At 36.2% G+C, this 14,736-nt stretch overlaps 1 protein-coding gene across 7 annotated transcripts in view; it reads left to right on the top strand.

The window, feature by feature from the left end:
* PHC3 (polyhomeotic homolog 3) overlaps positions 1-13,464 on the top strand; it is a 39,800-nt gene extending 26,336 nt beyond the window's left edge. For 5 of the 7 annotated variants that reach the window (XM_072408084.1, XM_072408086.1, XM_072408087.1 and 2 more), the window contains 4 exons: positions 872-989; positions 3,469-3,616; positions 3,701-3,929; positions 6,509-13,464. In XM_072408084.1, the coding sequence (XP_072264185.1) occupies positions 872-989; positions 3,469-3,616; positions 3,701-3,929; positions 6,509-6,663 (650 nt within the window). In that variant the 3' untranslated portion in view covers positions 6,664-13,464. The remainder of the gene's footprint in view (positions 1-871; positions 990-3,468; positions 3,617-3,700; positions 3,930-6,508) is intronic. The other 2 variants (XM_072408085.1, XM_072408092.1) reach the window with 1 other exon arrangement.
* Positions 13,465-14,736: the final 1,272 nt, after the last annotated feature.

The raw sequence follows: 14,736 nt of genomic DNA, 5'->3' as shown, positions 1-14,736 counted from the left end.
AGCTTCACTGAGTAAAACCTATCCTCTTCAGCCTTGGAGAGCTTTAAAAAATCAGGCCCAACATTCAAGGCAAATTAGGTGGATTTTCTGGCATTAAATTAGTCAAGAATTATTCAAATTTAATTCCATGCTAACTATGAAGAGGACTGTTTGGAATTTATGGTTAAACCGCATGCTTTACCAATCTTTTTAGCAAAAGAGTAAATCAGCAAGCCATGAAGGGGAGAGTGTGATTCTTAAGTGGGTAAAACTTAGACATTGGGGGAGAGATGTGGAAAGAGGAGAGATGTATAAAAAAAAAAGTAAGAGGGAGATTGGGTCTGGGCCCTAATTGGAAAGCCGTCCCTATCTGTTGGCATTCTACCCTATGATATGCATACGCGCATTTGTTCAGGTATCAAATATATAGGCATGGGAGGTTATGTAGGTGTTCCATGGCACGCGGATTATATCGATTTTGTCTAGGCGGTCAAACATCCGGGCTGTCAACTGTTCTATGAGTACATCTTTGATACGACTAACAGGGCTAAGTGCGTCGGGTGGGAGTAGCTTACATTTCTTTACCTTTGTTTTTTTATTATTAAGGCAGTATAAACAGGTGATGAAGGACTGAAGTTTGACTATAGTAGAGCAGCAAATCTTGAAATAACTCAAATAACTCTGGTTTTCTCACTGTGAACTGATAAGGCAATTTTAGGTATTTCCGTACTACGTTTTTAAAGAAAAAGTATATCTAGCAGTGTACAATATTTCCAGTAGAGCAGAAAACTGTGACATGACTCACTATTTTAAGAACACTACTCACTATGAACCATTAAAAAATTAACATATTATTTTTTAAAGCAATAGGCTAAATATTTTTTTTCTTCAGCAGAAGGTGTGGATGAACTAGAATGCGAGATGTTGGAGTGTGAATTTTGTGGGAAAACAGGATATCCAAACAAGTTCTTGAGGTCAAAGAGGTTCTGCTCGCTATCATGCTCAAAAAGGTAATCAACATTCTGGTATAAGACCCAAGGTGTCAGAAACATTGGGCCTGATTTAATAAAGCTCTTCAAGAAGATAGGCTTTCATGGGAGAACCTGGGTGATCAAGCAAACCTGGAGTAGATCTGGTCCAGTATTGAAAACATTTGCCAACTAATAGAAAATAATTTTTTAAAAATCCATTCTAAGTTTGCTGGATCACCTGGGTTCTCTCATGATGGTCTATCCTCTCCAGGCTTGGAGAGCTTTAATAAATCGACTTATTGTAGTTTGGCCAGGGTTATTTTGAATTTTGATGCAGCTGGTGTTGTTTAAACATTATGACTAAAGGGAGTTCTAATTTTTAGAATTGTACAGCCTGCTGAAATGGCTTTGGTATTTATAAAAAGAGTCTTTTTGCAGTCTTTTTGGTACTTATTAAACATTCTAAAGGAAACTTTTAAACTAATCTGGGTGAACACTGAAAGGCTGGACAACAACAGTTTTTTGCAAATATCTTGTAGGAAAATTTTTATACTTATAAAGAATTAGGTCCTATAGGAAATGAATTTAGAGACTGACACATGTAAAGTGCCCACTGTAAGTAGAGCTTTTACCTAATTAGCAAGGTCTAGTCCCAGTTATGATACACAATAGGAATAAACTGTATGCTTACCGCTTCTTGAGCCAAGGATGGACTGTTGCTGTAGACAGGCAATGACCCCCACTAGACCCAGGGATTTACGCTTTGAGAGTGAGGCACTCCATGAACACCATGAGCACTATTTTTAAACAAGGAATCTGACATTCCCTCAAACATAGCCGTGTAAGAATAAATTACTGCCACTGAAACACATAGACCCGGAAGATTCCCATAAGAGAATTTTTGAGGAAATGTCTCTCTGTTTTTTTATTATTATTATTATTATTATTACACAGTATTTATACAGCGCCATCATATTATGCAGCACTGTACAAAGTCCATAGTCATGTCACTAACTGTCCCTCAAAGGAGCTCACAATCTAATGTCCCTACCATACTCATATGTCATTAATGTAGTCTAAGGTCAATTTTTTTTTAGGGGGAAGCCCTAAAATTATTTATAAATTATTTTTTTTTATATAATAAATAAATATTATACTCATACTGGTATATATACTGTAAAATAAATGTTCATGAAAGCCAATGTACTGCTTGTACACATATAAATCAACTGTATTGCATTCAAAACAGTTATTTTGTATTGAATGCAATACAAATAGATTTGAATTTCCCGCCCCGCCCTGAATGGAACGTTCGTACGCACCAACACCACTGGGAACTCTCCAGTGACTCATCGAGTGCAGAGGTAGCCGGGCGGAGGAAGAAAGAAGATGAGGATCGTGAAGGAGGACGCCAGCGGATCAGGTAAGCGCTTTATTTACTATCTTTTCCTATGGGTTTACCTACTCCGAGTGTGACTCGGGGTTACTGCTTCTATCATCTTTTTTCTACTCCGAGTCACACTCGGGGTTATTGCTGGGGAAGTTAACCCCCCTAGCGGTAATCCTGAGTGTGACTCGGGGTGGATTCCACTTGAAAAAAAGCAGTAATCTCGAGTCACACTCAGGGTAACTTTAGAAGCCTTACCTTTTCCCCTCACTCCATCAGTGATCTGATGGTCCCGCTGTGATGCCTGGATGCCGGTCCGTTGGGGGTCGTAGCAGGGCGAGAAATTTAAAAGCAGATTACCGATCAGCTTTTAAATACCACCCGGGTCCCTGCCACGCCGCTGCTCGCATCAGCAGTGAGATGCGAAGCACAATGCAGGACTTCTGCATTGTGCTTCACATCTAACTGCAGATGCCAGCAGCAATAGTAAATTCTGGGGGTGATGCCAGCTGGCACCTCCCCTGGAATTTGCTATTGCTGCTCGCATCCCCTGGAAGATGTGATACACAATGCAGGAGGTCTGCATTGTGCTTTGCATCTCCCTGGAGATGCAGCGTAGCAGCAGCAGCCCCGGGTGACATCTTCCGGGTGATGGTACATTTTTAATTTTATATTTTATTTTAAATTATATTGTTGTTGTCTATTATTTCATTATTTTTACAATTAGTATTTATAATTTTGTATTATATTATAATTTATGATTATAATATAATAAATAAATATAATTATCATACCCGGGAGTTAATCCTAAGAATTACAGGCCCACAATATAAACAAAAATTTCTATGCAAAAAAATTAGGATCACTTTTGCATCAAAAAACTGACAGAATTAGAACGCTAGGCGGGGTTAAACAAACTAATTAGAGTTGTTATGTTTCTATAAAACAAATTCAAGACATTTGTTTGATTTTTCATTACATCAAATATTATACCATTTTTTTCAACAAAGCCATTATACTGTTAGCGAAAAAAAATAAACTTGGAGAACAAGTAATCTTTATTGACAAAGTGAAGTACAAATGAATCTTGTATGATGAAGTACTAAAAAACTTGTTTAATGTATTATCTAGGTACAATATCAGTGGAACAAAGCGTCTTGGACATTACAAGGCTGAAAAAAGCAACAGATGGAATAGAAAGTTGGAAGGAAATTTAGGGAGGCGTGGTAGGCGTCCACACAGCTCTGGAGGGTCAGTTCGAGACCACTACTTAAGACAGGTCTGTAGGGTGTAACGAAAACAGTGAGTTACATTATATGTTTGATTGGGCCCTAATATGTTGCAATATATCAATGCATTGCAGCTGCCCAGTGCATATTTATGTAGTGAAGAAGCCTTAGAGGATTTCCAAGAGGATTCTATCCCAGCACCTATGACCACACGGCTGCGTCGACAGAGTGAGAGAGAGCAAGAATTACGCCTCCTTCAAACAAGACATACACCCTCACCATCTTTGATTCCACCAGATACCCAAACAGAGCCGTCTCTATGGACAGTTGAAGACGTATGGGCTTTCATACATTCTTTACCAGGTAATTGTAATGTTTTAATAGTGAAAATTACATTTAATTTATTGTAAATAGCATTTAGCTTTTACTGATAAGAGTTCAGTTTTAGTTTTTGGTAGATGTCAATAAGGTAAATTGCTCACCAATATAGGCACAAAAATACAAATTGCCATTTTGTTTTGAAAAATAGTCTAAGTAAGAACATTATGAGATATAGAAATATTTAGTGAACCTGTTTGAGCTTAATGAATCAAAAAAATGGTTGTCCAGTTTAACCAAGGTCAACTCTCCTTGATGGAATATATACAATAAGGGAAAAGGAAACCAAAATGAAGAGGTGAGATAAAGAGAAGTGTCTATGGAATTGTAATCCTTTCAGGGATCCTACACTTTATGAAAAGGTTTTGAGTTTGTTCTTTGAAATTCCTGATAGTTCATTGTTGATAATTATCTAGGTAGGTCAATTTCATTCTGACAAGTTGACAATAGCTAATTTCCATATCCAGGCCAACTGTTTTAGCAGCAGGAAGTATTGTACATTAAAAGATGTCTCACCAATTTTGGTATGTGTTGAATAGGTATTTTTCATCATTAATATAGATTCTAAGCTAAAATCCACATGCTTTGGTGCATGTCCACCAGATATAGAATATTGTTTCATCCTGGCCATAGCACCTAAGGCATTTTGGTAAAACCTTTGACACAAAAGCAACTAGTAGAGTCCATATCATGTACATCTCATAAAGATTTTCAAATTAGCTCCAATAGGGACATATTAATAAACATGATGTCTGTGAAGCCAATCTCTACCATTGCCTTTTTATCTCAAATATGCCCCAGGCCTTGTTCCCAAAACAGTGTAAGGAACAAGAAGGGATGTTGAGGGTTTTCAATGAAAGTGGAAAGCCCTATTAAAATAATTGTTTTTCAAATGTCAAATTGACATTTAAATATTATTGAGATTTGAAACAACCGTATGTGACTGTTTAGCTTCCATACATCACTTAGGTAGAATATTTGTCTGTTATATGATACTAATAAATACAAAAGATATGATACGGAAGTCAAAATAAATAGATTATTTATATTTGCAGTTTATGGTTGGTTAAATACCACTTTGTTATCAGGGCTAGGTCTACAAGGACTGTCACACCAGTGTTTAACCTGAGCGTTAAATGCTCATGTTTAAAATTCCCAATAGCTCAGTCTACACCAGAGTGTTTACTTGATTGGCTGTAGAGAAAATGCATCCAGTGGCATTTGGAAAGATTTAAAACACCTCACAAACACCCCAAAGCAACAACAACTGCCTATGAATGCTCCAAAAACTCCAAGCCAATGAATTGGCTTTTTGGGGCATTTTTTTTATATTTGGGAGGCTTTTTCTACATTTTAACTTTTCTTTGCCACATATCTTAGTTTAAACTCCTCCGCTGTCATAACAGCCAGCACTTTTATCATCTTTTATCATCCCTCTGGCACCCTCAACTGTGTGCTGAAGGTTAGGTATTAGGGAGGAGGATGAAAGATCAAGCAAGTAAAAATGCTCTTTAGCAGAACTCTATATGAAAAAAAATTTTACTCTTGCAGTGAACTCTTGCAAGGGGAGACCCAGTGTAAGGGGAATTTTTACATTTTCCCAAGTTTAACATTAAAATACATTTCATTTTTTAACATTTATAAGAAAGGGGGGGGGGGGGTTGTTTTTCTGCTTACGCCTTCAATACAAACTTTACTTTTGTAAGTACTGTTTTTGCAGTAATCTGTATTGGTATATTAGTGAGTTAAGCAAAGCTTTATATAAATAGAAAAATTACAAATCACCACATATTATATTTACAATTACCTGTTTGCATGCCTTCTCTGGATTGCCTAAAAGCACACATATTGTACACATGTTTTTTTTCAGCCTCTGATAGGGTACACAAAATAAACCCCCACATTGTTAATTGAGCTAACATATGATTTCAAATAAGAGAAATGATTCTATTTCTTTGCTGACCATGTACTCAGCCACTGCATCACTAACTTATTGACTTATAATAGATAATGAAATGACAAAAGAGATAATGCTATTTAGTTGTTTGGTCTGTATGGCATAAGATAAACAGGATGTTTGCCTATTATTTGCTTATAAGATAATTTTAATGGCTGAATTGAGCAGAGCTTCACCTCAAAAGTGAAACATCCCTTGCAAATAAAACATTCACTTTGCTAGGTGAATAGCCTATATTTATTTAGTAGAATAACCTCAACGTCTGCCAGGGAATGTTGTGGCAGCAGGTTAGGTGAAAAACTTCATCATCAAGACCTTAGGACAACATAGGAAGGGAAAAAAGGTCCCACTTGCCAAGGTGCCTTTATGTATTAAGAGGGCAAATTTTGTTCTTTACACTATTTTAATGATAAAATCCTAGCTGCTCAGGGTCCTAGTTGCAAATCTTTGTCTTCCAAACACTTTCACATCTCTTACAATTGTTTTTTTGTTGTTGTTTGTTTTTTAAAACTAATGCTGCCAGTTTCTATACCTTTAAATACCTACCTATGCATATATTTAAATAATAGACATTTTGGCTTCCTGCCATCTTTTTTTTTTTATTTAGGATGCCATGACATCGCTGATGAGTTTAGGACACAAGAGATTGATGGACAAGCACTTCTGTTACTGAAGGAAGACCATCTTATGAGCACCATGAATATTAAGCTAGGACCAGCTCTGAAGATCTGTGCTCGTATTAATTCATTAAAGGAAACATAGTATATAGCACAGCTGTACTGTATGCCTGGACTGTGACAGAATGTCAGGGCTTACAAGTAAGTTGTGCTTGGTTTTGTATATTTTGTTCGTAGCATTATTGCAAACCTGCCACGTTCATGATCCTCTGGACATCTTTGAAAAGCTCTACTATCTGGCATTATGTGTGAAATTAACAAGTCATCCCAGATAATGGTGAAATAGGGAAAGTTGTTTTTTGTTTTTTTCTTTTTTGCAGGTTATACATTTCATGACTACAGTGTTTCAGTTTGCTACCAATGGCCTATAATTGTTAGCAGCTGACTCAATAGGAGAGAATCGTCAGATATAGCACTTATGTTTTGCCCTGCTTATTTTCTCTACCTTAAATGTGTCACTTACAAATGGTCGACTTGTAGACCAAATAAAGCATTTCAAAGAATGTGTATAGATGCACTTTGCATAGTTTATGTAAAGGAATGTATTATGTATTTAGGAATTTAAAACTGTACTGTACCCTGTACTATACACTCACTTTAGGTACACCTGTTTAACTGCTTGCTAACGTAAATATCAAATCAGCCAAAAACATGGCAACAATTCAGTGCATTTAGGCACGTAGACATTGTCAGGATGACCTCCTGAAGTTTAAACTAAGCATTAGAAGGGTGTATATGAAGAGAAGTAGTTCACTGTACTCTAATAGCCTCCACAGTCACCAGATCTCAATTCATTTGAGCATCTTTGTGATGTAGTGGAATATGAGATTCACATTCTGGATACTAAGCTAAGAAATCTGGAGCAACTGTGTGATCCTATTAACTGATATGGCCCAAAATGGATGAGGAATGTTTCCAGTACTTTGTAGAATCTGTCATTAGGAATTATGGCAATTCTGAAGTCAAACAATTGTCCAACCCAATACTAACAAGGTGTACCTAATATAGCCACCAGTGAGTGTATATGTAAAAAACCCACAGCAGTCAAACAAATATTCCTTAACTGGACAGTACAAAGTACAGCCCATGTTGTGATATTATCTCTTTATTGGGGATATACCAGCACTCGACAATTTCTTATATGACTATGCATACTCTTTTAGATGTGCTGTAAGCTTGATCTGGTAAGTGATCAATTTATCCCTGATCGAAAAACAGTTGGAGAATATTGGCATTTTACAACTTTGATATTGAACCAGTTTATAGCAGAAATATGATAAAAATCAATCACAATGCTCCTGCCAATAGTTTGTATCACTTTGCAGTACAAATCACTGCAGCCATCCATCCTCTGCCAGTGCTCTTTTTCCAATCAAATAAAATGTTGAGATGGACCTTAGTTTTAATAGATTTGTTTGATTTAATGATTTTATGGAATGGAAGTCAAGTCTTTTAAAATGTTGCATAGTGTTTGCCTAAATTGATGGAGTTAGGGGGGGAAAGGTACTTATTTAGTTAATCTAAAGCATTACATTCATTTTACATTGCAGAGAATGCAGTAAGAGGAGTAAATCCTTTGTCTGCAGCAGAATCATTGAAGTGACTCCTGATGCGGTATAAAGGGCAATACTCCTTTAGGTGTTCAAGAAACCTCGGTTGTAGAATAGAGATCATTTATAATATAGTGGATGGCGGGTCATTCATTGTCCACCCATATTTGAAAATACACTTTTGAGTATAGCTGCTGTTATAATATTGTAAATCTATTGTAAAACATCTAAATATGTTCTTAAGATGCTCTGTGTATTTTTATTGCACTTAAGAAGCCTGTGGCTTTCCTTTTGTTGTTGAATTGTAATCTTTGCCGCTTTCTAGATGTTAGAGAGTGCTGAAACTTGTATTTCCACAGCAGTTGAGGGAAATAACAGGCTGACCCCATGCACTTTAAGCTATTTGAATAAAAATGATTTATCTATATTTAGATAACAATATTATGTAATTATTGTAAATGGTTGCATTACACACAGCATCATTTCATGAAGGGGGAATTTTTTTACCCAAATTCCAAAGGCTGGCTATTTAAGAGCAGATGTTTCACCAAAAAATAACAGGCGGTAAAATGTATGCCCATAGTACATTATATCACCATTCCTGCAGCATGCAATAACAAATAATCTCTGACAATACTATGGGTGTTAGCAGTGCACAGATGAAAGATGTGTTCCATATTTCCATATTAAACAATGACTGCTTGTTTTCATTACAATTTTCCAACAAGTTAGAAAAACTCTGTATATGAGAGCCCTCTCAAAACATGGCGTTTTCTATATGGTAAAGCTGCACTACTTGCATGTTTACATTTCCATTACTGTACACAATGATTGATTTGGGCACATTGCATGCTGGACTCGGATCATCTACAGCCACCCTTAGAGGAAGAGAAATAAATTATTCCTACATACACACAATGATTCACATATTTTCATGTGTTTTTCATATTATGTACAGGTGTTATATAGATCATGGCAAATGTATCCCAAATTACCTAAAGCAGGAAAAATGACAGGGAGGGGGATTGACTAGAAAGATGGCAGAAGGAATACCAATGAAAAACAGGGGCATGTATTAAAAGGATATCCAAAAGTCAGGTCACCTGATTTAATGAAAAGTGCCCTTTAAATATATAATAACTGCAAACAGATCCTAAAATTCAAATGCAATATTACAATTGTAAAAGCCACGATATATACCTAGGGCACAGAACAAATAAAAGTTACTTTTAAATAATAGATTTTAAGAACGCAATATATTGAATATACATTTTACAAAGATTTATGTGCAGCTTTCCATACAGTGAAAGAGAATGTAACAACAGAATGTATTAGAACATATAACCAGTGTCTCCGCAATATCTGATATTTAATGTCATGTGTAATAGGCTTGTGAATATTTCCAAATAGCAACTTACTGCTGCTCTGTACAGTTAAATATGTAAGCTAAAACTGCAGTATTAACTTGAAAATCAGCTCTAATGTTAACTGGGATGGCCTGTGAGAAATGTATTTTTGCATACCTCTATCAATAGGTTACTGAGTAGTGAATGGTGCAGACTTGATTTACCGGTTTCCCAGAAATGTTTACTGATATATGATGTCTCAAGGAAGAAAGCACACAAAGCAAACATCTACAAGTAGCCACGGTCCCTTAAACAGCAAAAAACGTGAACTTGCAAAGCCCTGTGAGTTATTTCAGTAAATTCAAGATGTGGCATCTGATCTTTGTCGTAATATTAAAAGACCAATCTTATTTAAAAAAACGTATATAATTGCTTTTGTTGGTTTACAGTATATCAAACCCAGATGAAACGGTGGGCTGTATTATTGGCTGTATTATGTCTAGTGATGGCCACTCCTGCTTAGTTAAAGAAAAGGATTATGGTACTTTGGAATCTAACACTGTAGAAAAATTGCAATTCACAGTAAATAATCCAATGAAAATAAGTTTTTAGCTGCAATCAGTATGTAGTTGTGTGCAGTTTATCAAAAGGAGAACATCAGAACACTGAGGGCCACAGGGAAAAAAGTTAAAGGGCTGCTTTATGCACTTCATATGTCTGGTTTAAATATGGGAACTTCCTTTATTGACAATATTTTCATCAAAATCTCAGTCTGTAGCCATGGCTCGGACCTGAGTGATGTATTTTGGTCCATATTATGAAACAAAACTTACTTTCTGTTTATATATTTATAAGAGAGTTCCTTCAGAAGTAACCAGGTATAGAATATGTCACATTAATTAAATAGAATGGAGGTAAAGAATATGAGATTTGTGTCAATATATTGTAAAACCTACATTGTTTAGCGCTGACCTTCTAATAAAATGAGAGATCTGCTTACATTCTCTGAGCCCCAAAAAAATAAACTCCCCTTACTCCATCTTTCTCACACAGCGCCCAAATGGATTTGATGTTCTTCCTGAAAGTTTTTTGAGTAATGCAGAGCAGCCAAAATCTTTCAAGAAAATGTTCTTGCAATGGTGTGAAGTGTCTTCTTGCAGGATGTCACCTGTTCTGTTTTGCAGAGGATCCTTTCCTTAAGGATTATGACGTAACACCCAGCGATGCTGAAGCCAAACTCAAATGTTTCTTTTTTCAGCTATTAGTAGTAGCTGATTTTTGAAGGGGGAGTGAGCCCAGAGTGTAAGCAGATCATCCAGCAACATATTTTTTTCTGGGTATCCATGGTGTTCATTTTTTAAAATCAATTTTCTGTAGTCAACTAATTGGCAAAAACGATTTTGCCTTTTGAACTCCCCTCTGTTTGTTTTTTTGTTTTGATGAGCTTCAACAACATTTAGATCCTTTTAAAATCTTATATTGCATGTAAACAAAACTCTGTAGTGAGGAGTTGATAACCAGGATATTGTGCCAAGGTTAAACTGGTACCTGAAATACCTGATTTCTTTATCTTCATTAAATCAGTGACCTAAACTGTTTAAAAGAAAACGTGTTTTATTAAATTGTGTTAGGTAAATCTTATACTTTGACACAGATAAAGCTCATATCACATTTTCATTTAGTGTATACATCCTTATAATTCCTTTTTTTTTTTTACAAAATGGTTGTCTCCACAAAGAAATTCTTTCAAATGTACAAAACAAAGTTTTTGGTGGCTCCTTAAACTTTGCAAACACAGTAAATTTTGGTTACCAATTGATTGCTCTTGCAGTGATAATCTATAAGAAGTGATGAGAATGGGATTCATCTGTGTCCATCTACCTATTGTCAAATTTGTAATTGACTGTACTAGTGATCCTTGCATTAGGTAACCATTTGTCACAGAAGCGAGGGAAAAGCCTAATAAATACCTTCTATGCCTTGAGATTATAACTCACAATATATTTTCTTTTATTTTAGAAATATTTCTACAGATCATATATGTATGCATGTTATATGTTTTAGAATAAACCATGGGAACCATGAACTTAAGTATTCGATAATTTAAAAAAATCTCTGTAGTTTTGCAGAGGTCAGGCCACAAGTCTGTTGGAGTTGCCTGGTCATCAAACTAATCACTGGAAATAGTAAGGAACATTGATACAATGCTGCTTCGCTCCTCTGTACAACTTGATCAAGCTATTAATGCTTCGATTCCAGTATTTCATGTATTCAGACATGCATGAACCAAAATGACATATTTCTAATGGTTGATGATTGGTAGAGCAGACCTACAATTTAGGCCCAGAGTTCTTGGTATCTTAAGACTCCATGGTCCTAAATGATTATCATCCAGGGTCCCTGTCTAATTATTCCCAAGAACCAGAATGTATTTGCTTTGGACACAAGCCTAACAATCACAATCATCCCAGGAACCAGCTGTAAGGCCCTGGTCAGCACCAGTCCCCCAATCTAACACTGCACTCTATACCTATATACCACTCACCTATAGTAAGCCCCCCTCAACCTCGGGAGACTGGTTGCGTCTCCCAGCACTTGGTTGCCCCCAGGATTTACTGTGCAAGAGATGATGTCTGGGGATGGGCTGGCAGCAAGCCAGGAGCCCTCAGAATAAGCAGTACCAAAATTCCAACAGAGACAAGTCCATAATACAGAGCAGAGGTCATACACAGAATATTCATCCACCAAACGAAGTACACCAGGGTAAAACACAAGCAGAGTCGGGGTCACAGGCAAAAGGTCGGTCCAGGCTGCATACAAATGGTAGGTCAGGAACTGGCAAGGTCAGCAACAATAAATCAGACTAAACACATTTCAGCACAGATAAGCCCACCTAACGCTATAACAGGCACTGGTGACTGGGAGCAGAGAGGCTATAAAGTCCCAGCAGCCAATAGCAGTGCAGGACAGTTCAGGAGCTGATCAGCCTCTAGAATCCCCTTCAGCTGTGCACAGCCTAACAATGGATGCTGGGGATGCCATAAATCCATCAGGCTGCACGGCTAAAGGAAAGCAGGGGCTGCTGCTATCTTAGTTCTCCTGGCAGCTGCAAATGACATCTCCGGACAGAATAAACAGTGTTTTATACTGCGATGACGCACAGCACAGAGTTGCCGGACAGATCAGCATCTCCTAACACCAGCACTATCACCCGTTTGGCTTAACCCAAAGTCTGATATTCAAGCAATTAAGTGAATTAAGTAGGATAATAGTGTTTCATTTTGATCCTGTTCTGTGCACTCCCCAACATTGGTGATTAAGGTCAAACATCCCATGAACTGGACAGGGCAGTAACCTGGTTTCAGGGACCGCTCAGGTAGAGAAAGAATGCAGCCAATCTGCTTCCACTATAGTTTCATTAAATTGTTACACTGCATTTAATATAGCGCAAGTATTGGCTTTCCTTTAATCAAAGTGATCAGTAATTATTTTCTTTCACACGCTCCTGGTTAAAGTCAGCTTTACTGTACAAATATAGATGCAGCCACAAAAGATGTTTGTGTGGGTTCATTTATAGAATATGGTCTTAAGGTCGCATTGTGCTTTTATTACACAAACATTTCTATGAATCCTTAGTTTATGACAGATCTACGTAAATAACATTTTCTTTGTCATTTTGTATACACTGCTTCTTTATGCAGTTGCTGGTATAAATCATTTGATTTCAATGTCCATCCCATAGTTATAGTATTAAATCTTTAATTAGTTAACGTAAGTTTGACTTTGTTAGAGTACAATGATGGCGATTTTCCGCAGCTTATTTGTATTCTGCTACTTTTATCTGTATTACACACTTCCTGTATTTGTATTGTACTGCCACTTAGCTTGTGCCTAAGTGGATCACCTTGACTGCAGTATCATTATATGTACTAAAATGTTAACCTATACAGATTGTGAGTTACTTTATCAATAAAAACACTTTATTGCTCAGATTTTGTAAAGTGTTATATTTGTTGTAATTGTTCATTAATTCATTTTTTAAATTTTTTTTTAAATCTTTTGCTACTAATATAAATGCCCGCACATACAAGTAAAATTCTGAATAAAACAGCAATACTTTGTCATAAAATTGGTACAACCTGTTATTCAAAACATTTAATGCAATGAAGAGTGTGAAGCAGTATTATATGCAAGTAACTCTCAGAAAAGTAAATGGTCTCCTGGGTAAAGCCATTTTTGTGACATTCCTCTATATATTTTATAACCATGGGTAGATTTTTTGGCTCAGTAAAGAACCTTCAACTGTTTTAACAAAATCTAGTATTCGGCAATTTACAAAATGTTACAAAGGCTAGTTACCTGGCTATTCTGGGTATCACCTTGCTTCAGTATTGGTGACTGACCATGAAGTGTATGTGATCATTTAAGTCAGAAATAGTATCTACATACTTGTATATGGGCCTCCACCCAGAAAGTTTAAAATATCATCATGTTAGCTAAGCATTTGTTAAGGAATCCAGCAAGAATGAGTCTTTATTTCCTTAATAATGGGCCACTTTAACTTATGGTATGTTCTTGTGTTTTGTGACCAGAGAAAACCAATTCAAACACATAATTTATATGATGGAGAGTTTTGAACCCAGCACTTCAATTTACGTTACTGTGCTATTCTATGTTTATATAATTTACTCTTTATAACTATGGAAATGGCATAATAAGACACTTACATTTTTAATTCATGTAAAGGTTGATTGTGTACTGTTAACATCTTTTGTTTCTTTTTTTGCAGCCTGCTTTATTCACTGAAAGGCTGTTTAGGGATTTACAGCTTCTTTTGTTAAATGGCTTTCCCAGGAGTGTATTAAAATGTTCAATGCTTCAGCCCTAATTGGTGACCAGGACTGCAGAAACTGATCATTATGTGATTTGCTGTCCTAGATTGTCATAGAAATGTAGAGGTGTATATTGTAGAATCTTCAATAATCTGAGCTGTTCACAGACGATATTTTTATGTAAAGGGACTAAAGATTGATGGTCTTTCTATAGAAATGAATGACCATTTTACAGTGTAACGCTGCTATACTTGCAGTTGTGTTTAAAATTAAAATTGAGTACACCCCCATGGGTGATATATGAAAAGGTAAAAAATATATCTTCATTAAAAAGGTGCCTACAGTTTACATACATGAATTATTCACCAAAAGAATTAACCTTTTTGATCATTTATTTAACAAAAGTATCAATAGGCAATGGCATTTTGTG

The sequence above is a fragment of the Pyxicephalus adspersus genome, chromosome 4, assembly GCF_032062135.1.
Source record: "Pyxicephalus adspersus chromosome 4, UCB_Pads_2.0, whole genome shotgun sequence".
In the NCBI taxonomy this organism is placed as follows: Eukaryota; Metazoa; Chordata; class Amphibia; order Anura; family Pyxicephalidae; genus Pyxicephalus; species Pyxicephalus adspersus.
This window is presented reverse-complemented; position numbering and strand designations above follow the sequence as displayed.